The sequence below is a fragment of the Haliaeetus albicilla genome, chromosome 10, assembly GCF_947461875.1.
Source record: "Haliaeetus albicilla chromosome 10, bHalAlb1.1, whole genome shotgun sequence".
NCBI lineage: Eukaryota > Metazoa > Chordata > Aves > Accipitriformes > Accipitridae > Haliaeetus > Haliaeetus albicilla.
The window spans coordinates 2,438,501-2,466,350 of NC_091492.1; the positions used below are offsets into that span (position 1 = coordinate 2,438,501).

Genomic DNA, 27,850 nt, shown 5'->3' on the forward strand with positions numbered 1-27,850 from the left:
CCACATAACTTCTTTTCAGACTACTATAGCTTGGAAGAGTAGTTAATGTCCTATATAATGAAGAAACAGAAGCATGGGTTAAACAGAAAACATCAGGGATCCTGCCACTAACCCATTCCTCTTCCCCCAAAACTTTCAGAGTATCCAGAGCATGACTGATTCTTAAGTTAGCTGGTCTGTCAAGGGGGACAGATTGAAATGACAATTAGCAATGTAATCACAACAATCCAAGTTACAGAAATTCATCAGTTTCTCATGCTGATGAAATATTAAAGAGATTGGACAACATGCCAATTTGAAAAATTTCCAAGTTCTCCAACAGTCTCCAGATGGAATCCAAGGTCTAAATGCATGTGTACAATTGCTGATAACCAAGACTTGGAGCCATCCATCTCTGTTGCATCTAGGTGTAACACTGTTTTAAACCACTGTATATACACTATACACTCTGACAGTCAGTGACTAGTACGATATCCGGAAATGAGATACGTGAAGCCCAGAATTATAAACAGGAAATGAACGTAAGACAGAGAAAGAGTGCAGAAAAAGTATACAAAGATTGTGAAGGAAAAAAGGATATAAAAGGAAAAATGGGTATAGTTTATAAAAATACAGTAATAAAAAAGGCTTTTTTAAAGTGGAAAAATGAAAAAACAGCAAATACTAAATACATTCTGTATTTATAGTGCAATCTTCAGTAACTGTAATGTTTATTTATATAAAACATTCTATATAATAGCAACAGTCTGCAGTTTCTCATAAAACAGATCCACTCGTGAGAAACATGAGAGCTAACAGTTTGTCTATGAGAAGGAACTTACTACCCTTCCTCCAGTATTTAAAAGCATGGTAATGCTCAAGAAAGATGGAACAGAAGTGTGGTATATTTGTTGTTTATCCTGCATTGCTATCAAGATCAAAACCTTCATTAAAAGCAAATGAGAACCTGAAACAGTAGTAACTTACTGTGATGCGCAGATTTTACATGACACAAGTCGCAAGTTGCTTAAACTGGCCCAACCTGCATTATGTTTGGGTTATGTGCATGAATATATATACTCATATATACATACACTGATCTTACTGACATACATTACACAATCAAGCAGGAGTCAAATGTGTTTCCTATTAAACAAACGCGGGTGGTCTGCTTCTCAAGTAGTATTGTGTCAATGAATTTTGTAGAGCAGTATAGTGCTCAATTCTATCTGAGCAGCCCTCTGAAGAGGACATAGCTATGTTTCATTCTTCTATCAAAGTGTATTAACATCTCTTTCAACTAGTACAGTAGAAAAGCGGTCCCATCTTTACTGGAAGCAATATTATGACATAACAGAAATACCAAGGCTTGATTACCAATTTCTTTCTATTCCACATTTTTAATTGCATCTTAAAAAGTTATGTGCCATTTGAAACAGAATATACATCATTTACCATATAGTTAAAAATCAGACTTTATCATAAGATATTTTCAGATAACACTTTTTTCCTATGTTATTTAAATGACAGGGATGTATTCTGGTTGAAATAAATGTTAACTCATGACAGGAAATCAGCAAAAATTCACTCTACCAAGTAGTCTTGGAAGCAGATGGGAAAATTCAACAGAATAGTACTAAATGGCTATAACAGTACTCATACATCTTTCACCACGGTACCCTCCCTTCTGCGGGTACCGGGTTTTTTTGGTGGGGTTTTTTTTTTGTTCTTGTTTGTTTGTTTTTTTTAACCAACAATCATGTCCCTAATGTGACAGTTATTTCAATATGCATAAATAGTTCCCTGAGCAACAGACGACTGTATGGAGCCAAGAGAGGATTTCTGATGTCCAATAATACAACTGAACTAAGGGCACAGGTTCTCCTTAATGCAATTAGTGAATTTGTATCTCCCTCCCCCACCCAACCACTCATTCTGCATTTAATTTGTAGGTACTGATCTTCTATCCTCTTGTCATAATTAGCTAAAACTGACAAATATGTTAAAAAATGATTGGTGAGAGTCTGCAAAAACACATGTGCAGATGCAAGAGCCTTTCACAGAAATGACACACTAACAAAGTTACACAGCAGGAAATAACTAATGTTATTTTGTTTTAATTACTTAGATTATTTTAAAGAATAAAAACTGTTGATGGATTTTCTTTTATGAACTTCAGAAATCCCCTCTCAATTTTTTGCAAGACAACATGTAAAATCATCCTTTGTGTTATAAAGTTTCTTGTAAGTGCAAAATTCTGAATTTGGAAATCTGTTTTTTCAAACTCATTTGTGGAGATTGCTATAAAAGTCTCAAAAGACCTAAACCTCTATTTTCTGTTACACAAAGAAAATTACAACTACGGATGTTCTTATATCGTATTTCACCAGAAAATATCTACATTTTTAGTAGGGATGAAGTAATGAGCTACTTAATGACATATAGTATGTTTAAGTCATTTTGGTTTCTTGCCCCAAAGCTTTCTTCAATACCACTGCCACCCCACAAGCAAATTTATGCCACAAGTGATAATTTATACTTCCAAAGATAAACTTTCATCTCTCTTGCAGTGAGCCTTATGCAATACATCAAGAACTTTTAATAAACATACATCTCTTCATTTTTTATAGTTTCTGCATATTATACAAAATATTCTATTAAATACAGATTGGGTTAGTGTTTTCTTTTTCTTCTAGAAAAAGAAAGGAAGGAATCTCTTTCCACTGACAAACTTCAAGAAACTTGAAACAGAAGGAAAAATAAAATCCTTTATATTGGCTTGAGCTTTTCTAGCTATGATTGGCAAATGTGAGGCTGATGACATTAGATTCTTCATTTAAGTTTAAAATAATGAATCAAAGTATTACTGCTCAGAGCAGAAGCAAACCACATTGTTAGGACAACAACCTAATTTAGTTCCCATGCTAGCGCTGCACTCAGATTTTGGTAGATTTTATGGAACAACACTTCACCAATAAAAAACAGATGGTCTGTGGACTGGTAAAGCAAAGTGAATATGGCATGGCAGGACTCCTCCCAGTACCTCTCTGACAAACATTAAGGATGAAATCGTGGCACAGCTGAACTCAACAGGAGTTCTGCCACTGAACTGAACATGGCCAGAATCTCATCCTCGAAAGTTATGAGTCATCCATATGCTCACTCACATCACAGCAAATTCATAAACAGGGTACTGAAATCAAATTTCATTTCAACTTAATTATTTTCAGTGATGACATATTAGGTTATTACATGAAATCATCATTTCTGGACCAATGTTGTTGCTATTAAATTTGCTGCTTCATCAAGTTTACATGCATTTTCTTCATTTGCTGCCACAGGGTTCTTTGCCATGGCCAACAGCAAATCTCAACAACCATTAACATTTAGGTACCCAAAAAAGTAAACTCTGGTCAGATTCAAACAGGCTGTATTTTTTCCAGAAGTCATACACAATCCCTAGTTTGCTATGGACTGGTTCCCAAAAGAAAGCAACACACTAGTCAACACGAAGAAGAAATAAAGGTATGTTTCAGACACCTGGATCCCAAACCTTCTGAACTGTGCTTATGACAAAGACACAGACAGTGGTTTCTGTGCTCATCGTTCAGAATGCTGCTGCTTATGATCCACTGCTGTTATGTTTCTGCATTGCAGACCTTTTCCAACTGCAGGGATCACTTCTATAATCCAATTTCTTCATGGTCAGAATGCCTTATATAAATGACATAATCCCTAGCTTGAGGATTCAGTCACAGGAGCACATTCCTTCCCTATGCTCACATTTTCAAAACCCTGTTCTTTGTACACAAGTAGTTATAAACTCACTCGTTTGATTTGTGCTCACAGATTTAAGTGATGAGGAAAAGGGCTGCTAGTGACTTGCTTTAACATTGGAGCAAGATTCATTTCTTTATGTTTCTAAAAACTATTGTCAACAAAATTCTAAGTTTTAAAAACACAATGGAACAAGGTCATTTACATTGTTGAGATCAATAGATAAAAAGGTTGAGGAGATCAAAATTACTTTGAATCATATTCTCCCTTAAAAATACATTTTTAATATATTTGCCGTAGAAGCCTGAAGTCTTCTGCTTCAGGTATGTAAGGAGACAAAAATTGGCCTAATGCAGCAAACTGAATGGGTTAGTTTTGCCTATCAATTTCCCCATGATAGCAAGCAAATTACTAGAAACAAAAGCAGGTCAATAGGACTGTACTTCCTCCACTCAGTACTGTGTAAAGAAAGCACAGCAGTCTCATGATCAAATATTCTTCACATTTTCTTCCATGTAACTATCAAACACATTGCCCTAACAGAAGCACAAAAATAAAACACCAAATTCTTCAAACACCATACAAAATAAGCTCTCTCTGGCTATGTTCTTAAGCCTTAATTGGCATTTCAAATTGGCAATTGCATACAAAACACTCTACTCTAGTACGACAAATTATTCCCACTCTACTAATCCATCGGTGACCTACATAAGATGTGACTATAAAGAATCTTTTAACAATGAGATCTACTGGTATTTTAAAATCTAGTTCAATTAGTAAAGGTGGTCATTTTTAGACTCTCTCTTAACTCCACACTAATATTTAAATTTGTTTCCTCTTTGCATGCGTAGCAAAGGTATCACACAAGGTGTACGCTTGTGTCAGATGCTTGGCTGTTTGAAAGGCCTTCGCCTACCTCCTTTGCTGGAAAATATTTACACCATAGCACATGGAACAGACTTGGCTGTCCTCAACGTATTCACTGAGTAATTCCCTACTAGAAGTCACTGTATCAGAGCAAGATGCGTTTGTCCAGATTCTTCTTTTCACTTAAAACAAGTGGCTAGGCCTACTATATTCCATATGCAAACCACATTTGATACCTTTTAAATTGCCAAAAATTGCTTCTTCAATCTAAGTAATATCTGTTCATTATACTGCATAATAGCTTTAATAACCAAAAGACTCATGCACACTGGAGCAGACAGAAGTACATTAGCATCATGTGCGTTCCTGTTATGAATCCACAGACTTTGATACTTAATCTCTCCTGAGATTGCAAATTTCCTCAATCTCAATGTCAGCAAGTCTTTTGAAATAATAGACATAAATGGCAAGTAAAAAACTAGGATTCAAGACCATACTGTTTGGAACACTTGAACAATATTTAAATATGGGTAATTTGTTTTATTATTTGTTCCATTATCTGAGAAAGTAATACTTCTCTGATATTTACTACACGTGGTGCACTCACAGCTGGTGGTTGCAAAGAAATCTGAATTCAGATTTCAAGATTGAGGAATTTTTGGTGATCACCCACAACAAGCTAAATTAAACCAGCCCATTAGAATTCCTTCATAAAGAAAAGCTAACAAAACATCTGTCTGGCAACAACAATACCTACCTCATTCTTACAAAACATGGTTTAACTGCAAATAGCAGACAGTTTCTGCCTTATCTGCACAGTATAAATCCAAAAGTTTCAGTATGATACTCACAACGAATTCCATAAATCATGAGAGGATCAAGTTGCTTCTTCCCATGCTTCCCCTGGCCTGAAAGGTTGGAGATGGCCTGAATTTCTCGATGGAAGAGATAATCAAGCAACGTCAGTGCCATCTTCTCGGCTGTGCGACAGTTCGTGCTGATGTGCAGCATGTCAGCAGGGGTGATGGGGCAACGGACCCGCATCTCAGGATTATTTTCGTCTCCGAGCCATGTCCCATTGGGGTAATCCTCTAAAAACAGAGATTGTGGAAATTTTAACTGTGGCACGGAATGAAACAGTCAGGTTCAAGTTACAGGCAACACTTCTTAAGTTATCATGAGCTCTTTCAGTTTTCTTCATAGTCTCCATAAACTACTTTAAAATTTAGCATGACAAATAGGCTCACAAGATTTGCTAGACATAAAAAGTTATTCTCAACTCCACATCAACAGTGACCAAAAGTTATTGCCATTCATGTTCTGGCCTACACGAGGAACTGGTGCAATTAGTCTAACTCACTCTCAGATATCTTTTTTTAAGTGACTCATACTAGAGGCCACAGCTGAAAGAGCACACTATATTCACAGTGTTCTCATTCATCAAGTTAGTCATCCCCTAAAAATGAAGATTACTGCAACCCCATAATATTCTTAAACTACAGCTAATTTCAAAAAGCCAACAACTTTGAACAACATTTTTCCCCAAAAACAACGTATTTAAATGAGTCTAAGCAAGATAAATTTAAGAAATTATAACCAATAGTGAGCAGTAACTTATTTAATAACTTAAAAAGAATATTTCAAGCAGTGAAAATCATTCAAAATGTAGCCAGAGATCCCAATCAAAATTTCAGTCTTCCTTCAAATTTACTGGCCAGTAGTCTACATTACTTCCTAAACATACAGTTTACCAAGGAACAGGCCCAGCATAAAGATAATGAATTAATTGCTAATCATCTGCCAAGTACATCTTCCTTTCTATTCAAGTATAAGGGCATTAGCAACAGAATATATTTTAATGTTACCCACTGCCAGAAGCACACCTACCTTCTCTTGTGTATATACACACACATATTTTATAAAGAAGTGGTTTGGTTTTGGTTTTTTTTTTTGTCCCAGCCACTCAGTTTGGTGGGGGAAAAAAAACCCTATTCATTTTAGGAAGAATACTAAGCCCTCACTGGAAATTAATCTTTTGGAAAATGCCAAAAGTTAGCAGATTCAAGTCTAACCAGAAACTAGAACAGAGCTCATAAGGATGACCAATCCCTACTCAAGTGGTGGATGCAACACAGGACCTAGGATGAGACTCTCATTCCAGATAAAAACAAAATTTCCAGTACGAATCTTGACAATGCTAATAGGAACTGGATGGAACAACATTCCAGTACTATTTCAGAGTTCACTGACACAGACCATTTGGATTTGATTTCTGTTTGCTCAACTTTGTGGAGTAAAACAAAGCTTCCTGACTGAGGAGTCACTCAGCCCTTCCATACTAGAGCTTTACAGTATTTCATTGTTGTTTCACATCCTTCAGAATGGTAAAAATGCAAACAAGTCATTCAATTACATGATTTATCTTTCATTAAACGCCTTTGAAGTAGAGTTTCATGGTATATACAAAGTCACAAACTCCTGGTTTCCATAACGCTTCTAGTCACAAAATAGTGTGACAGATTTCAGACAGATGAGCATATCCTTTTCACATTGAACAGGACCCCTGAGTAAGCAGCATCTTTATTTCCAAGTACTGGCATAGGTTAAGCAGCCTGCATTTTACTAGAGTACAAGCCAAAAGTATGCAATAAAATATAACATAAAAGTAACTCGAACACTAAAAAACACTTTTCCAACATGACCTTTGGATTGAGTCATACCACATGTCAGATACAAGTTTATTGCAATGAATAATGACAGTATGAAGTAAACATTAGATTATGCAATACTGATATATCACTATAAACATCAGTTTATCAACTGCAATAATTTGTAAAGAAAAATATTTATAGCTGATGTATTAGCAGCTAGTCCCTCAAACTTTTTTCTGTTGAAATCAGAACTTAATGCTCTGTTCTGAATACATTTTTATACACTCACAATTTTTTTTTTTATTTGAACCTTACTTTTTATCCTGAACTATGTAATGGGGCACACTAGCTGTTTTCTGCTCAAAGTACCAGGTGCCATCTGAAAAATAAGGTGGTTCAGATTAATTATGACTTGTTTTGAATGCCACTGTGTCTGGCCTTACCACAAGTCTGGTTAACATTACCAGGGAAAACAACAGTCTGTTCCTAAAGATAAATTGACTGTTTCGTAAAAATTTGGGTAGAACTGGCAAAGCAAAAACATCTCTGGATAAATGTGATAAATGTGTAAGTTTTTCAAAGAAATCCTAGGAAGCCTGAGTAAATGATTCTACATCCTATCAAAATCTTACTTACTTACCAGTTCACAGAATTACTATTAGATACAAGAGTTACTACTACTACTTACGGAACACCTTTCACCTGCAGTCTTGTTTAACAAATGCTATCAACCTACGTGAACCAAAGATGTTTTCAGTTTGCAAAATAATCTTTTTTTTTTTTTCTTTTTTTTTACTGGCACAGAGTCCAGAACATACTGTTTTTACCACATGCAACTGTTCTTTTATTGCTAGCAGCCTAGAAAAAAGACACTACCTTGTTATTCTGACCTATGAACACAAGCCCCACATTAAATTATCTCTTGCATTTTCCTCCTGCTTTAAAAGCTTCAACAGAAAGGGGATTTGCTTTATAATCATTTTGCATTAAGTGGAACTTGCATGACTAAAGTTAACCAAGACTCTACTGTCTCACTGCAGCTACTTGAGGGCACAAAAGCTAAACTATTCCTTATCACATATAAAAATAATTCCTGCTGGCCTGCCAACACATCTGGCACTTTGCATAGAGCAAATACGATGAGATTGGCACAAAAAAAAAAAAATGGTGAAAAGAGAAGTACAGTGCCAGTTATGAGGAAGGCAGAACTGCTCTGAACAAGTGGTGTGGTATGGGAGAAGACAGGCTGAATAAGGAAAGAGGAAAAAAAGACTGGGAGTTTGATGGAAGTTGTCTCTGAACCATTATGTACATAAATACAATTGATTAAAGCTGCATCATTTGAAGTTCCTAGCACTCAAACATCCTTTTATGCTTACTGAAATGGTTCTTTACGTGTATTATCAGGCATTATATGTAATATCTAGATAGAATCTAGATGAGTCAGGTGATTTAGTACATACATTGCGATAGCCAGACACTGAGTCAGGACTCCACTAGGCACTGTACAACCGTACATAGCTTCCTCTATTCCTTAAAGGCTACCAAAACACAAATAACATGTGAAGGGCTGGGGAGGAAGAATACAGTCAAAGAACAGACTTCTCTTAAAACTAATGAAGCATAAGTGCACACACTCATCTGGAACTGTAATCACGCACCCTTCTCATTTTGCCCTGAAGTATTTTTCTTTTGTTAATTTTTCTAATAGCCTTGCTGCATTTTGAATGAATTTTGAGTGCTATGTGGAAAGATACTTCCTTGCATTTCTTTACACCAAATATTGTGTCATCAGAGAAGTGGTTCTTGATCATTTCTACTTCCAGTGTTAAAAGTCCTGACATTTTTATCTGATTTCCTCTCTGTACTCAGAAGCTCATTTCAATGACAGACAGCCTAATTTCTAGCTCCTCTTCAATGTTTTTTTAAGATCAGAAAATTTGCCTTTATCTTCATTCTACTGAATCCACAACTAGTTCACTTTTCAATGCTGTTTTCAAATCTTTTTTACTGTATTAAGTCCATTTCTTTTATCTCACAGCACAGCTGACCATTCCTCTGTTTCGGCAGGGACGTGCGAGAAGATGAGAGACGGCTGGGGCTGCTACGCAAACAAGCATTTCTATGGAAACAGGGGCGAGCGAGCTTTAAGGTTAGTATCGAGAAAACCTATGTCAAGAGAACAAAAACTAGACAAGAGTTGCTGTGGCTTTCAGACTCACTCTCCGTATGTTTATGTGTTTTCCCGCCCGGGGAGATGACAGACACTTAACTGTTACTCACATCTTTCCATTGGGATATACTCCCCTCGTCTGATATGCGAGCATTAGCAGTAAGCCTAGAAGCAAAGCCAGGCTCTGCTCTCTTGCTAGGTGCTGTCAGTCACTCCTTTAAAACAAGGAAAAACAAAAGGAAACACCTGCCCACATAAACACTTGAATTGACATGTTCCATTATTCAGAATAGTTGTGTTTATTTTACTAATGAGGCTGGGCACAAATCTGGCATTTGCAGCAGAGAAAAACGACTGATAGCTGCAGTACAAAAGCAGAAAGACGAAATAACCTTAAAAAAAATCCTAACCTACAAAAATAAACACCCATTTCTAGCAAAATTAAATAATATTTTGGCTGATGTGTAGAAGATTCAACATCATCTTTTTAAATAAACTTCTGTCAACTAGCCCAAGTCATTTGCCCCTACAAGAATTCACAGGGGTAGTGATTAACTGATGGAGACTGCAGAGCACTGGCTTTATTAACTAACAATCATTAAATACAAGGAACAGAGTGACAATCAGGCTATCTGTTAACCTACAAATCTAGCAATGTGATTTAAAGCTTGTGCTAAAAGAAAGGTTAAAGAACTAGCTTTAAAGCTGTGTTCACCGAAACCTCCTCCCACCACAAAAAGCAGTTAAGACACTGGGAGTTCTGGCAAAAGGAAGCGAACACGCACACATCCACAAACATCAGAAACCCTAGACACAGAACTGGAGTTTTTTGCCTGAGTATTCTCGTGGGGGAAAAAAGGTTTAATTTCCATGTAAATATAAAAGAAAGATAGCCAGAAGAATCTCATACTCCAGGTATAATCTTCCGTACAGCCCAAAGGATTTGGCTAACAGACACACAGTTCCAGTTAACTTCTAAGCCCCTATGAAGGTCTTTTCCAACCTAAATGATTCTATGATTCTATAGTTAGGGGACCAGTACACCGTATGAGATACTCTGAAAATATATCCTGCACTCTCCTGTGCTCATGGTTTCTTCAGTTGTCTGACAGACAACACACAGAACAAAAGAATATATATGGGTATGCAGTACCAGAGCGTACTTGTCCCAGCGAATACTGTGGTGTGCATAGAAGTCTCTGCATAACATCAGCAAGATTACTTGTTTGTTAAAAATAAGGCCTCAGTTTTAGTATACGGTTAAATCCATGAGAGAAAGAAGAGATTCACTTTATGACTCATGGAAGGTCAGGGAATTTATTCAGCAGAAGTAGAAAATTAGGACTATGCGATCATCTGTAATTTAAAACAGCTAAAAAAACCCCCAGACAAAATTGAGAAAGTTAAAATCCATGGACTTACAGGGCTTTTAAAACCCTTAGAACACGTTTCATGTCAGAAAATCAGATTTCTAATTTAGATTTTGACCACTTTCTTTTTTATTGCCTCTTTGTTATTTTTAACTTTGCACAGTGGACCAGACTGTTAATTCCAAACATCACTGTGACAGATAGCTGGAAGAAACCGTTATTCATTTGTTTGCTCCCAATAATAAAAATCAATCAATCAAAGCAATTCAATTCCTATAGTTTCCTCTGGCTTCAACAAGTCCCCGAAGCTCTTGAAGTCTCATCAGTGTCTTCACATCAGCTACATATATTGTTTTAAGGTGCTATTTAAATTTGCTATTTAAAAGTTCATTCTTGCTGTCTGTATCTGGTCATAAGGAGCTTGGCAGGAAAAGCAAAGTGCTGCAAATGATCATATAACATGTGATATTTGATCTTACAGTGAACTGGAAAATCCTGTGGACAGATAAGTGTCCGCCATGTACGAATAGCTGCTTGGATTCATATTTGGAAAGCAGATTCTGAGCACTATTTAATACTGCTATTGTAAAATGACTGTTTCAGATGCAAAGTTAGAGAGACAATATGTGACTAAATTTTCTTTGGAAAAGTGTTATTCATCCTTTAATTAACACAGGTTGTAGACCAGTTTTCCCTTATATTCTCAAAAAAAAAACCCACCACTTTTACATTTCTAATTCTGTGAGTTTGATAGTCTTAAATGCAGTAAAAGGAATACAGAGAAAGCAGATACGACACAAAACTATCATATATGGTGCCAAACATCACGTGCCAGTGTATCAAGTGTAAAGTTACTAAACCAAATTCTAAATCAATTGATCTTGCCACTTTATTTATATCACTTAAAAACAGCTTTCATGGAGCTCTGTTCAAGAGCATTTCACATACTTGGGAGATACTAAGGACAGTGTGTTTCTTTCTTAGTAATTTCAAAGTCTTGGCTTCAGCATAGACATTTTTAAAAATATCTGCTTTTAAAGCAGCATAGTAATGCTGAATGGGATATTCTTATACCACAAAGATGAGAGGTCCTGCTTTTTTTTTTTCCCTTCCATATTAAAGACAGGACACTAACTCTATTGTGAAAGATTTAAAAGGGTAACAATGTGCATTAATGTTTTAGGAACAGATGCTCCTCTTGTTTGTACAATAAGTCACAGATTAAATATTTTAAATGTTACCATATACTGAATACATGTAAGAACAGTATTATTATAATATTCCCTACATCTTGAAGCCCCTTGTATCTTGAAAGCAGTCTAATATCAAGCAAAATAATGCTTTCATCATATCTCCTAGAGAAGACTGCAAGTATAATCACAGTGCCTTTAGATAGCTTATTCTTTAGTTGAACAGTAACTATTCAACATTTGAGCTTTGTTGAGCTAAACTGAAGCAGCTGCTTAAGTTAGTATTTTTTCTGTATATAAGCTGCATTAAAAAAAAGCAAATTCTGTTTTTACCAATATTCTAATGTGAAATTTTGAAAAGCAAGTTCTTGTGAAGTTTTGCAAAATAAAATTCAACACCTTCAGAGGAAACACAAAACTGCCTGATCACACCAAGACTAATTTATCCAAAAAATTAGGGAATATATTTGGATATTATCTATTATTTGCTTTCTGCTGTTTGCATGTTTCTTGGTAAATAATACTTAATGTAAAATTCTGAAACTGCTATTTAGTGCAAACTCAAGACTTACCAGAAAGAGTTCCTTATGAACTTAGTGTGATCTTTTATACATGAATTCCAAGCAGTTTACCCAACAAATGAGAAATCACAAGTAAGCAACAGCCACACTTTTTGACTGTTTCCTATAAATCCAAGAGTGTAACACTCTTAAATCAGAATCAAGTGTTGCAGAAGGTACTATGTAAATACAAAACAAATACAACATCCATACCCAGCAATTTTACAATCCAAGAATAAGGCAGGAGACAATAGGTAGATTACAGAGAGGCAGGCAGGTGACAACACGCACAGAGATGGTGGGCATCACCAAAAGAACATACATCTTAAAAAAGGTATCTTAAAAGAAAGGTATCTTGACTATGGCTAAGTTTTATGTACACACCCTGAGAAAAGATAATTTTATGAGTATTATGGACAGTGATGTATATATAGTTATGAGGATCTCCTCCCAGAAGTATTAGAAAGCATAAAAGTCTCTGTGAGAACATTACAAGCAAGGAAACCTGTCATCTATGACTGAGGAAGTCAGAGCAATTCTAAACAGTGACTGGGAGGTGTCAAAGGACAAGGTCTTCCTTCATAATGAGGGTGCCATGGGGTAGGGAAAGGGATGCAAGGAGACGACAATGGGGTTAAAATGATGAGTTTTGAAAATCATTATTTGTAACAGCTTTCTGAATATAAGGCCAGGGAGGAGTCCTTTCAGTAAATAAGATGGGAAGTAACTGGAACCTACACAAGAGAGTGTTATTTGCATCTCAGATGTTATCTATTAAGAACATAAAAGGTTCCTTTTAAGTGTTGATCATTTGAAAATCTACTCACCATTCTTACCAAAACTTATTTGTTCATAGTTACTCTAACTTGCTTTTCTTTGTCTAATGCTAAATCTCTTCAGTTAAAAAGTTTAGACAAATATATCTGAGAATGTCAGAATATTTTTTTAACAGATTTGCGGTGAGCGTGAAAGTGCATACGGTTGCCAGGTTATAGCTTAGTCAATTGAAAACCAACCCTTGACAGGATTACAGCCACATACCAGTACTAGAGATTTCATTAAAGCCAGAAAACAATATAGGCATTTAATATCATAGGTTTAAAACTTCTGTAATTTAAAACTAGTGTGGATCTAATGTTCTTCACAGCATAACTTTTTGCAGTGGAAGGCAAAATCCAGAAGAACGCAACCATGTTTTTGTGAACAGAGACTACACATGAGGCCTTACTTAACACATAATCAACTAGTACTGGTATCTGCAGAGATACAAAAGCCTAAAGAATCGATTCATAAAGTAAGTTCTGTGCAAGAATGACACTAAATATCAGCTGTAGCATTTTAGGTTGGTGAAATCCAATTTAGAGTCTACAGACCTTTATAAATGTGCAAGAATTCTGGAGAACATAGAAAAATAGACTCCTCAAAATAACAGTCTAAACTTTTCCTCTATTACCAACCTGAAAGCTTAAATAGTACAATATCTGAAAGCTGAAGAGGAAAATAGAATAGTGCCATCACAGCACACAAACTCCCATGTAACTATTAAAAAAAATCAGCATGTTTAGTATATAAAACTTAGTGGCTCTCCCACTCCAAAACTGTATCAGTGAAATTAATGAAATCTCTTCCCGTGCTATCTTTGCTTTGCATCATAGAGTGAACTGCACAAAGTTGGAGGGTGCCCATGACATTTAAGTCACGCAATTCTGCACAGCTTCAATACACCTGAGAGAAATATCAACTCCATTCCAATCACAGCTGAACGGATGGATAAAAGTCACTGCATTATAAGCCATTTAACACACATAGCAACTAAATCCTCACAAACACAAATGGACAAACAAGGTCTTTTCTAACAGTTCCTGAAGATCTACGACAGTTCATTACAAAAATAACACGTACATAGACAACAGACCCAAATGATGATGTTTTAAAAATGTTTTCATTAATCAATTGCTCATCCTTTTTAAGCCTAATTAGAAAGTTCAAGATAAAAAAAAAAGCACAACTTTGTTTAAACTGAGAACATGCTGTACTCCAAAACTTACAGTAAGAACACATTCATGTCAAAATTAACTGGGCTTTCAAAAGAGAAAAACACATCTATCAATTTTTGGCATTTACTTTAAACACTTCTCAGCGATAAGTGTTTGTTTCTTATTCCATTAAACGAGAAATATATGTAATCTATGCTGGGTAAAAGAGAAAAAAAAAAAGAGACAACGAACAAGAAAGTTCCCTATATTTTTAAACACAGGTTTCCTCCAGATTAAAGAAAAAGCATACTGTGTCTCAGGAGAACATTAATTTTCATAATATTTACATTGTTTTCATCTACCAAAACCTTTCAGAAAACCAGCCTCTATCCAAATTCTTAAGATACTGGCACAGTAAAATGGTTTGTTTATAAGTTTGACAGGTCATGCCATAGGTCATGTTTGGTGGTTTCTTTCCTCCAGAAAACATTTCTGCTAAAACAGACCTGTTCATGTATTCAGAGAATAACTACTACACAAAAGACTTCTAAAAACATGGGAACAGCTGGGTACTTCAAATTTCTAAAAGCCACACTTCAGAAAGAAAACATATGAAAACACAAAGGTATACCTCCTGATGTAAACTGTTTAGCTGCATTTCTACCACAATACACAAGTTACCTATATAGCTTTGATGTTTCAAAAGACAGAGAAAGAGAAAAGAAAGGTTAACCAGACTTGACATTTATTTAGTTAAGTGCACTGTGGGTAAAGACAGTTTCATAACTGTCAGAGGAGCTCTCCAAAAGCTCTTCCAAATCAGAACTTCTTAGCTAAGACTGTAACTAAGATAATTATACAACAAAAAGATCTCTGGTTTGAAACAATGACTCTCAGTTAAAGGGAGGACCTTTTTGAACACCATTAATGTATTGTGTTAAAAATACAAGGAAGGGTTTTTTCCTAAATCAGAAAAATAAAGAGGAAAAAAAAGAGATGGGCGATGATTAAGTCAATTAGACCTTACAGACAATGCTTACAATTAACATTTAAATTGCTTGAGCAGTTTAAATTACCAGACTAGAGTATCTTAGACACAGTTTTATTTGGGAGGTTTTATGTTTGCTGTTTTAAGACCTTTCTGCTTTTTCACTTCTACTCAAACGTGAGTTCAGTAGTGGCTCACACCTGGGCTTCTTCATTCAGTACCTTGTTTCAGTACAGGAAAAAAAAGTTTGTATTTTTTACTTAGGATTTAAATGAAGGCTGCAGTCCAGATCTCCAGAAATCAAAGATTCAAAGTTAATCAGTTTTAAGTTGATGTCCCTTCCCCATTTAAACTCTGAGAGGATCAGTGGCATTCAATTCTTTCAAACAGTGTCTCTGGAGGAAGATCATCTTCTTAAAAGAGAAGTTTGGCAAAACAGAGTTTTGAGCTTTGATCTTAATATTAAATTACCCTCCCATTTGTAGAAAAGTAATTTTACTTCTAAAGCACGTGGTTATAAACTTACACTACTGTTTATACATCCGTACCAACTGCTCTTCTCTAATTTCCCCAGAAGATCCACTTCGGCTGCAACATAGTTAGAGCAGAAAAGACACACTCTAACATATGCATTCAAAACAACAATAGGCTAATCACTTTTGACAGTAATTAATATCTATGGGGTAAAATTACAAGTTAAATGAAAAAATGCTATTTCTTAGTTGGCTGAATAAGGATACGCTTGATACTTTCTGTGCCAAAAATATGACATTAATAAAAATAGTACGTCAGTCACTAGTAAGCGTTCTAGCCTATTTTAATTTGATTTTACACTGGTAATTCAATACTGAACAATTCTATTCTTGCTGGGTTTTATCTTCAATTGTGCAAGATTACTTCATGAACACCACTTTCAGAACTGCAGTCCAATCAATACATCAGGTGCTGACATTTCTACTGTCATGCCTACATGAAAGGACATTAATTATTCCAAAGTGAAGTTTGGAAAAAATTCAAAAAATTTCACAAAAATTAGAGCTTCAGTATCTCTAGGTGCTTTCAGTTCATAAATACTACGTCTTACAATCAACACTTTGCAGACCATTAACTGCATCTGTAAAATGGATGAGCATTTTCAGTTTTCTGAAAAGCAAAAGAAAGAATAAAGTAACTCTTGCTCAAAGAAAATAGATAAAACATACCTTACTGCACATGCAAAAGAAGAGTAGTATACAACTGAAGATCAAATAAAGTCACAGTGTTCAGTCGGCACAAAAAACCCTTAATCTAGATCATTATTGGAACCGGGAACTGGCCTCCATGCTTCTGTATAATTATTTTTCAGGAACAGAAAAGCAGTAACACCAGTATTTTTTAAACTATCATACGTGATTAAACGCTCTTTGAAAACAGCCAGCAGAGAGCAAACAATGCCTTTATATAAACCTATTAGCTAATTTCTGAAAATATCCACAGGTCAATGCCATATCCAAAGACAGCTAAAGCCCAACTATAAACATGGTTTAGTTTTGCTTTCTGGACACAAGACAACAGATAGGAGTCATACTGAAAACGTGTTATTTAGTCTCAGTCCATAGGGGGTGAAGAACACCATTCTCAGCCCCCCGTATTTTACAATCAACTGAGATTCCTCTGAGCAACTCAAAGTCACTCAGAGTTCTTTCACAGATGATGAAAGCAAGCTGATGGGTGCTGTAACTTTTGCCTTTTACTGCTGAAGAAAACAAGTCTGCACAACAGACCTATTATTCTTCATCACTTCCTTTATTAATAATTTAATTTCTGTGACATCCTGCAGGCTACTTTGCTTAGCATTCCTTCTGTGCAAGCGGTCCTCTCGTCTTTGTGAGGGCAAGAAGAGGTAGGTGTGGGGGATTACTAATCTGATTCTCAAAGCATTCATCAATCTCAGAGGGATTTTTAATGGATGACTGTTCTAAAGGTCTGAAGAAAATCAGATCTGAAGACATTAATGGATTAGCTGTTTCTTCAAAATTTGCATATACGACAATGGCATAAAAGGCCAACACCACAGTTGTCTGTGCAAATCTGTGCCAAACAACCAAGTCAAAAAGGGCATTACACAACAAATACACTCCTAATATTAGAAACTTTGTTCCTGGCATAGCTGTCTCAGAGCTGTATGAAATATTAAAACTCCACAAAGAGTATGTTTTATATGTATTTTCACATCAAAATATCAGCACTATCTGCAGTGCAATCATTTTTTTGAGAGGAACTCCTCAGACAGTCTCAGTGTCCTTTAATTTCCCACTGACCCAAAATTAAATATCCTTTAGAAGCAAATCTGTCTCACAGCCTACAAACAGGACAGAACCTAAAAGCTCTTTATAGTATGCATGTGTTGTATGAATATCCATAAGTCGAAGAGTCCTAAGTTCAGATGCCTTAGAACAACATTTTCAGAAACAATCTTTAGTGCATGAGACTTTCAGTAGACTGACTTCTGAAGTTTTCTAAATATCAAAATTTTAAAGCATCTCATTGAATTGTTAGTCAGTTCTGAAATCTTTGAATGCGCTCTTAAATACTCAGTTTCAGGCTATCTTGAATTAATCCTTACCATTTATTGGATCCTAACCCGTTCACACCCATCATGCTTTTCCCAATGGCTGGATATCATGCAGAAGTAACTGAATTACTCCTAAATGAGAGTCCTTCTGTTTCAATGTTAGAGATCAAAAAGACAACACATTTACCTCTTCAGTACAAAGGTTACCTCCTAAGTGCACTGTGATGCAATAATTTCCTGAAGTAACTTATTCTTCTCTGGTACATGAATGTAAATATGAACTACCACATCCAGAATAACACTTAAGTAAATATTCAATACATAAGTTTTAAAAAGTAATTAGGAAAATTATTAAATTGAGTCTAGGATTCATATTACATCTGTATTAAAAAAAAATCACTGATACTTTCAAACTAATCGTAAACCATAATTTATCATCTGTTGTTTTTACCTAAAACTCCATGTGCCTTATATCATCTTGTTTGTGACTAATACTGCAACTAACATTCATTTTAATATATCCAACCACATAAAATAGAGTATCCTTATAAGGCTAATCTAAAATTCTTAGATTTCACTACATTTGATTTCTATGTCCAAGACCAAAGGAATTTTCAGAAAAATCTGATGCTACACACTATCCGGTTAACACTGTTTTTAATATGAATTTCCTTATAAAAATTGTTTACAGTTGCTAAAATAACTATTTTACATTCTTAAGAATTACACAAGTGGACTGTCATAATAAGTTACAGGAGAAGATGGACTAGTAGATTTTATTTCCCAGAGAAAGCATTTATTTTCTTGAAACAGTATTTCAACTTGGTGATAGGAAATCCTGCAGGTTCCATGTGTTAATTTAAAGGGTTTAAAATATAAAGCTACACTGCTATAGTGGGGCATACTTTTTAAATTTTACAAGTTTTTTAATTAGCTGTTCTGCCTGCAAAACTAGTAAAAATGAAACAACAACAACAAAACAACCAACCAATCAACCGATTCAGAGTCATTCAGTCTTATCTGATGCTTGCTGTACTGCCTAACAATTCAAGGTTGGACCCATGGTATGATCTCTGAAGCTTCCAGTTGAGTCTTAGTTCATTCCACCACCACATTTACTTTGCTCATGTAGCCTTATAGTTAGATCAGCATACCTTCAGAGTTCAGCGTAATAAGCGTGACATTGTTCCCAATACTTTGGCTTCCTAATTGTCCACTGTTGGAAACTGAGTCACTGGCTTCAGAGCCACTCTCTCCATCTTCATTGTGACTGTCGTCATGCCCTGGAACTTTCACCACTATGGTGTTCTGCCTACGTCCAGGAACAGCACTATGGAAAAGAAAAGTACGTAACTTTGGGAAAACACAATCCTTGATCAGGAATACCATCATTATAAGGGAATTAAAAACACTAATTGACAAAATTAAATATATTATAAAAGCATACTCCTTTAAACAAGCCTATTCCCGTTTATGACCCAGAGCTATCCAGCAAAATAAAATGGAAGGAAAATAGCAGAAGAAATGAAAAAAATTTTAGATGCACACTTTCTAAAGTTGCATCAATGAAAAAGTCTAGGCCCAATGTGCAAAACGAAAAAATATTTAAATAATGTATAAAAACATATTATTTAAGAACATCATCTACTCAGAATCACCAGTTCCATTTAATTTAAAATTTGCTTTAGATAGTACAAATTCTAACAAGCCTTCCTGGGCTGCTGCATATTCCTCCTTCAGCTGGGTAAATACAGGATCTTGGCATGCTCCCAAGTGATCGTGCATCCATGTAAAAAATACATAGCTATGGGCACTCTTTCTTTCAACTGCCAGCTGTCAACTAACATTGAACTAATCCCAGATTCTCCAAGATGTTCTCTCCCATCAAGAGTGAAGCATTGCTCTGCACCTTTACTGCTGATATGAGGTTTCCCTAGGCAGAACTGTCAGCCTGATAAAATATTCATGTACTGGTTCAATGTTTTGCCCCCCCCTAGAACCTAGAACATTCCTCATTTTGCACTCCAAATTGCTGCAGAGACTGATATTGATCTGTAAGGAGGGAACGAAGGAGGAGGATTCCCATAACTGCTACTAACTTGCTAAGAATATTTTCCAGAGAATCCGCTGCTCTGCTCAATGGCTCTTCCTGCCCAACCATCTTGGCTACAATTGAATTCTGCCGGTCGTTGTTCAGTATTACTGTGGTCTGAGGGACAACACTACAAGACAAAAATCAGAGAGGAAAATGGAATGTAAAGGAGCAAACCTTTTAAATAATACATTAACATAGTCTTACGGTTTAAATAGTCTACTTAAAAACAGAGACTGCCTCTAGCCTTGCTCTTTCTCCCAGCACCGCAGTTATGTATCAAATGCTAAAGCTGGTAGTCCATCAAATTTGACATCTGTACCATTTCAAGTACTCAATTTTTTTCAGAGGAGGGATGGCTTCATTGGAATTATATAAAAGTCCACAATCCCTGGCAAAGTGATAAAGAATTCATCAACTCAAGATACAAAGGAGGAAGTCTAACTCACAGCTCCAAGAAGCCACCAAATTCTTGTTTTGAAAAGTCTGAGAGTGAGCATTTTCAGAAATACTACAGTCAACTTACAGGGTAATGCAACATTTTTAGCAGGATAATTCCTAGGGGAAAAAAATGTGAAAGTATTTATTGCAAAACTGGTTGATGAGCTTAGTTAAAAAGCATGTATTTTCTTCCAGGGCTGGGGGCTTGTGGAGGGCAGGGAGATGAGTGGTACTAGGGACATCAGAGCAGAATAGGGACAGAGTGTAACTTTAAATAATGACAAGACTAAACTATTTCTATTGTGCATTTCACATACCAAAACAAAAAAAAAAAAAAAAAAAACAAAAAAACCAGAACCTAAAACAAATAACAGAAAAGCATTTAGAGTGTGAGAAACCAGAAAGTCTTCTCTATCACTCATAATGACAATGTAGAAGGAAATAACTAGAGAAATGTTGCATAGAAAAAAGCACTAACTCTACACTATAATACAAAAGTAAATACAAAGTAAATAATTGTCTCTACCATGCAGCTCATCATTTAATTTGGTTTCAGAAATTATGAACATTATTCCCACACCATTACTCAATATTCTAAGGCACAGTTTTGATATTTAAGACTGTTTCCACTGTGCTCATGGTAAACTTAAGGAGAGTACTTAAAATTTGTGTTTTAGTGACAGAGAAGGCTTTCTTCTTTCTCTTTGCCTACCACAGTAAATAGTCCACTATTGTTTTTACTGGTCCAACATCTCAAACATGACTGATGGTCATTTATTTCTCTTAACTGTATTCCTTGGCTAATTGTTGAAACACAAATTAAACAAATCTGATGACAGCAACTCTGTTTATTTCAGCTGTAATAGAGCACCTGCTTGCTTGAATATTCATGTGTCTACATAAGACTTTAAGCGCCACAATATCCATCGTTAAGACCTAACAAAAAGATAAGAAACTGTCATAAGAGCTAACAATAAATGGATCTCAGCTTTGGCACAGATAAAATGGTTGACCACTGGGTTTTGGACACAAAAAGCCCCACGGTCTAATGCCCTGCCTCCCTCTTACAGTAATTGTATCTGTTGCTAGCAACAAATGGGATTCCTCAGGGACTGCCAATGATCTGTTGGATTGCACACCTTGAGAAGGTCTGGAAGATGTTTGTCTAATCGTAGACAAGTACAGACTCTACTACAGCTTTTCACGTGTATGCAAGGTTCAAATTGTATTAAGCAATAAATGGAGGGTTTCTGGGTTTTGGTTTTTTTTTTAGTTGCTATCTAGGAGTATAGGGATTTATGATGCTTTCATAGTCACCTTTCCAAAATTTTCTCCATTATCAAGGGGAAAAACCCTGCACATTTTTTACAAAAAAAAAAAAAGGCAACTTCTGTCTATTTTCTCAATGCCAACATTGAACATTTTAAAAATCACCACATGAAATACTTGAGAAAATACTGATACGTGGCAATGCTGGCAGTCCCCCCAGTCTAGAAGCAATACGTGTTCTCCCTACATTTCTGAAATTGTCCAAATACCTACATTTGAAGTTTTTACAGGCCAGCTTAAAATGTTCAAGAATTTTACACTTCCTTTTCAACACTGTTCTGTATTACCATCTTCCTTGCAATCACTTCTGAATGCTTGTTTAAAATGTCACTTACCAAAGCTTATTTTTAATGAACACACTGAATAATTAATTTCAGCTGTAGAGATAAATGCAATAAAATTACATTTATAAAGTGCTTAGGATTTTGCTCATATTAAGTTTATATTTGAAAAAAAATCTTAGCACTAAAAATTGGCATAAAATAAGGAAGAAGTTGGGGGGGGGGTTGCCCCATATTTTTTTTTTCTAAGGAATATTCATGTTTAAGGAAGACAATCTAGAGAGTGAGCTGGATGGCATATAACTAATTTCAGCAAATTTAGAATGAGGAAATACTTTTATACAGCCCACCAGCCCAGATTTATCCCCTCTTCAATGCATCAATGCATGTTCAAGCTTGCTTACTTCAATGCATAAATGATTTTTTCCAAATTTATCCCTAAACAAACACCCATGAAAACACTGGCTCCTCTCTAGGAATTAACTTTTCCCAGTTAATAGAGTGGATTATTGACAGGAAAAATCCACCTTCACAGTTGTTTGGGGAGGAGCTGCTAACTAAACACACCATTTTACTGACAAGTACTTTCCTGGCTATACAGCACAAAGGCAAAAACATACACCACACACACAAGGAAAACCTCTGTAACAAGCCACGACTACCACCAACTTGTCTGTCAAATGTTTTACATTTGGAAATAAACTGTTATCAAGTTGTAAGGACTCAAAGAATCTATAAGGCAGTATGGAGAGAAAACAGTCACACACAAAGCATAGTGGCAGAGAACAGCTAAAATAAACAGTTGGAAATGTTGAACACATCTACACAACAAATCTACAACCACTAATTAACCTTTCTCTGTGATTTACCTGCCTGAGTAGGAACTCTACATCTAGTTTGAAAATAACTGAATGAAGTTTCTTTAGTGTTGGATAAAAGATTATTTCTATGTTCTCTATCTACTAACACAAAGACTCCAGTAAAACTCACTCTTTTCTTTTTCAGTCTTAAAGGAGAAGGAATTTCTTATGTTTAATGCTTAACTCCTCAAGAATGATGCTTTCAAAAGCAGTCTACATGAGGAGGATGAGGTAACCTTTCCATTCGAAACATCATAAATGTTAACCAAGAAACTACAGGTCTAGTCCATGTTCTACATGGAACAAGAATGGCTACAGAATTTGCTAACAAATTTTAGAATAATTAGAATTGCTAACAAATTCTGACAGTGAGGCATCATGAGGCAGAAATTTTTCAGAGCTAATGCTGTGAAACTTGAGTGTTACTTATCTGGAAGAAAAAGAAAATAACAATTGGGACCAATACAAAAAGGTGCCATTATGCTTGAAAAAAGAGTTTCACAGGATTCTTAGACTCGAATTTGTACACAGGAAAAAACGGGTATCCAAAAGATTCCCTGCAGATACGAGAATGTGCTTCCCATTAACTTTCCCGTGAGATGTTCTACTCTGTTTTCAGATTTATTTGTTTGTTTTAAAGAGACAACAATAAGAAATCTGCTGAATATACACAAAATTAAACAAGGAATTCTATGTAAAGTCAAAATACTGGGCCAACCTGACAAAAATCAAGGAAATCATTAAAACTTTATACAGCCTACTGCATCCTCAGACTGGATTATTCAAATTTCTTTTTTCAGTTTATACATCTCATACTGAAGATGAATCAACTTTAATCATTACTTACGTACTAAAATACAGAAAACAAAAATCACGAAGAAGAAAAACTTCTGATATTCACTCAGATCCCAAATGAATCAAGTCTTTCTATGAATGCTGCCAGTACTATACTCATGGAGAAGATGGAAAGAAAGTATTAAGAAGGGTCAGGGGGAGTGCTTCAGAAACCCAGTATTGTTGCATAGCCTTCAGTACTTTCCATTTGTGTTCACATATTCTTTTCCCCATAAGCATTAGAACTTGGAGAGACTGGTTCTGCAATTTGCCTATTCTTGGACACAACTTAGTAAAAAATTCAAAATGCATGCAACATACAGATATTATTATATTTGGGGAATTTTTTTTAAATGCAGTTTACCCAATAATCTGTTAAATTACAGGTGAAAATATTTCTAAAAAAATAAACATACCAGATAATGATTTTCAAGTGTGCATATTTAGCCTCTGCTAGGTTTTTTTAAAATATAAAAGGACTTTCTATATTTTGCATAAGAAAATTGCTGCCAAAGGTAATTTTCTGTATGGAAAACATGTGAGTCACAGATATGATCATTAGTCTTAACTGTTGGTTTTTCATTGCCAATAACCTGTCAATCACACAGAATGCAGCCAATGACATAAAAGAACTTTTGGCAATACCAGGACCATCACCTCCTCCTCTTCCCAGATGAGGTTTTCATTTAGAAAGACAAAAAAATAAAGCAAAAGGAACTAACTGACATTTTTATCTTCCACAAGGTACAAGATCAAAAACGTTTCTCCAAACGGATGAAAATTACTTGTGGAAAAACCTGGACTGAAATTTTCAGACAAGAAGTTATTCTTGTTTTCCTAGACTAATATAGACCAGTTAATGGATTATTTATAGCAGTGCTCAACCAGTTAAAGAAAAGAAAGAAGAGAGTCCTCTGTTAAGACCATTTCTGAGTCTCCTTTGCACATGCAAACATCTGCAAATAGGTAAATAAGAGCTGGGAGACAGAGCTCAGCTTAGAGACATTCGGCTAGCCACACCTACATGAACGGCTGTCTCCCATCTGTACAATACTTTGTGGTCACCACAACGCCCACATGTGCTGCTTATCTGGAAGGCAGGGCTCCTGAGGATATCATTCTCATCTTCCTCTAGTGTACATATTAGAAGGAGATGCAGAAAGAGAGGAGATCAGGAAGGCAGGAGTTAGAGTTACTGCTGGCAGACTGCTTGTACTAAAGGTCTTCAGCCAAACACAGCCTTAAGGAAAGCAAGTCTGGGAAAGAGACCTTGAACTCTACTATTTTAAAGTGTATGGCTGGCGACGAACATGAAGACTTAAATGTATAGCTCATGCATGTGGGGGGGCTCCGGAGGAGCATTATAATTAGTCCTACCACAGAAAAATCTAAATGTTTTTCAAATTATATAGAAAAATACCATTTTAGAAGTGTGGTGTTTTCTTACGTTTTTTCTTTTTTATCTTTCACTAACAATTGTGTTCATCTGAAAGAACAGCTACTCTTTGGATCTTTTCATCACTATTTAGGAAGATAATGTTAAAATGCTTCTTCCTCTTGATGACCACCTGCTTCCTTTGCCTTCTGCACATACAGTTAAGATTCCCTATTCACACAGGAATGAGAAAACTGACTTAGGAATTTACACTATGATATACATGAACAAAACCACAAAGCAGCAAAGCATACACAAATTACATTGGATTTATGCCAAAAAAATGAATGCAGCTCCTCATCTCCCAGGAGAGAGCAAGCTGCCAACAACCAAACCATTCACCAAGATGAAGACCAGTGGGACACTTCTGTAGGGTAGAGAACTGTATGGGCACTGGTACAGTTAAAGTTTTCATGTCCCTAAACCATGCATTCGCCTAGTCACAGCCAATTGCCAGTAAAGCAGCAGTGTTATCCATCATTTTCAGTAAGAGTTCAGTCATCAAAAATTATCTTTGGATTCTTTGCATCTGGAACATCACATAAAAGCAGACAGTATCAAGACAGCACTAATGATTAGGTCCTGTAAAAAGACAAGCCAAAGTACACCAGCCATCGCTGGAGAGAGATTCATGGATCTGAAAACTGAGAAAGCTGTAATCGATTTATAATAAAGATAAAGCAAATGCGACATTTATTAAAACATACTGTTAACAGTTTAAGAACATTTAACATCAAATTTTCAGCTCAAATAAGTAAGAGCCAGACATTTTCCAAGTTACAAAACACATCTATATAGAGTTTATTGTACTCAGCCTTATGTACAGAGCCTCTGAATTGGCTGACAATCAGAAAGATATGAATTACTAGCTTTGAGACCAATTTTATCAACCACTTTTAAAAGCTGTTAAAATCTGTTGTGGATTATTCTACTCTGAGAAAAGCTAAACACACCTGTACAATCAAGTGTAATCATTTATAAATGACAACACCCATTTCCAACTTGTTCACCAACTAACCAACAGCCAGATAACACTACAAGTGACCCAAAGAACCTGCCACTTAAAAAGTCAAGCTTGTTACTTCAGGGACTATACAACACCTGTATGGGTACACAAGCAGCTTGATATCCTGGTGGGTTTTGGTTGTTTGGTTTTTTTTAATTTCTCTAATTTCAAACACAACTAACACAACTGAAACTCTATAAAAATTAAATGCACAGTGAAACACAGTCTTCAAAGAACCTTTTGCCTAAGCAGACATACAAAAGCAGCAAAAACCAGTACATTCAGGCCACGTGCAAGCAACATAACTAGGATTGAAAAATACTGTAACAGAAATGGCATTAATTATTAGTCTTCCACTTTTGATTATGGACAAGAAAAGGACACATCATGACTTGCAATTAACAGGTTAATACAAGCCTCTTTAAAGATAAATGTACTCATAAAAATACAACAGCAAAGATTTTTTTTTTCCAGACAGCATAGAAAGAGATTTACAGTTGTTACCCTTCTTTGAGCCTTAACTTCCTGAACTAGCTAAGTAGCAGTACTGCAGCCTACTGGAGATTGCATTAAACATGAAATGAGAAAGGCTGATCTATAAGGGAAGGACAGTCATTTTCCATAACAAAACATGTAGGCTTGACTGATCTTGAACACAGCTAGTATAAATGAAATTATCTACTGCAGCCTTAGTACTAAAATAGAAATTGCTGTATGTTTAGAAAACACTGTATGAAACAAACGTAAAGACTTTGAATCCTTTATTATACAGTTAGCTACTTCTAGATTTATTTTCCAAATTTTCTTACAAATTCTAATATCTAATATCAGCTTTAAGTCTGACTTTTGTGGCACTAAAAGTTTGGGGGTGAAGGAAGCAGCGTTACAAACTGGCTTTCAAGACACTAGTTACAGTAACTGAAGCCTTGATGGTCACCAGATAACAAAACGCAAATAAATACAAAATTAAGTTTCTGCAAACAACTCAAACACACAGCTCTTACAGTGCTGGTTCGTAAATAATTTCCATCATGTATCTCTGTTTTTCTTGCTTTTCATAATTACCCAACCAGTTATGTACACTTGCCAGCACACACGCATTTTTATAGAAAGGCCAAGGATGCTGCTACTTTGAGAGCTGCTACTGAATCTTTAATTTCCATATACCCCAAAGAGATATTAAAGAAACACCACTCTCTGCTTTTTACAAAGAATACAATTTTAAAAGTTATTAGGAGCAGATTTCCTGTCTCATACTCCACCCTTCAATATGGAACAAAGAGATTGAGCTAAAGATATGCAAAAATGTACAGTTCCACAAAAAGGAAAAATTCTGTTTGGAAAGACGTTCAGATTCCAAACAGTGTGTTTTTTACGTTTGGAAATGTATCAGTTAAATAGTATCTGCTGCCAAATAAAGCAGATGGAAGACTGGCTCTTTGCCATCTTACCAACCTTGCCGAGACCTTGCTAGATGTTAGGCTGTT

General features: G+C 35.7%; 1 protein-coding gene across 4 annotated transcripts in view; it reads right to left on the reverse strand.

The window, feature by feature from the left end:
* Positions 1–27,850, reverse strand: part of BANP (BTG3 associated nuclear protein) — a 154,385-nt gene that overhangs the window by 97,932 nt on the left and 28,603 nt on the right. For all 4 annotated transcript variants that reach the window (XR_011326458.1, XM_069793307.1, XM_069793306.1 and 1 more), the window contains exons 5-7: positions 20,185–20,307; positions 19,240–19,415; positions 5,475–5,714 (exon numbers count right to left, since the gene is read on the reverse strand). Coding sequence is in view for 3 of the 4 variants with exons in the window: in XM_069793307.1 (XP_069649408.1) it covers positions 5,475–5,714; positions 19,240–19,415; positions 20,185–20,307 (539 nt within the window). In the remaining variant the exon portion in view is untranslated. The remainder of the gene's footprint in view (positions 1–5,474; positions 5,715–19,239; positions 19,416–20,184; positions 20,308–27,850) is intronic.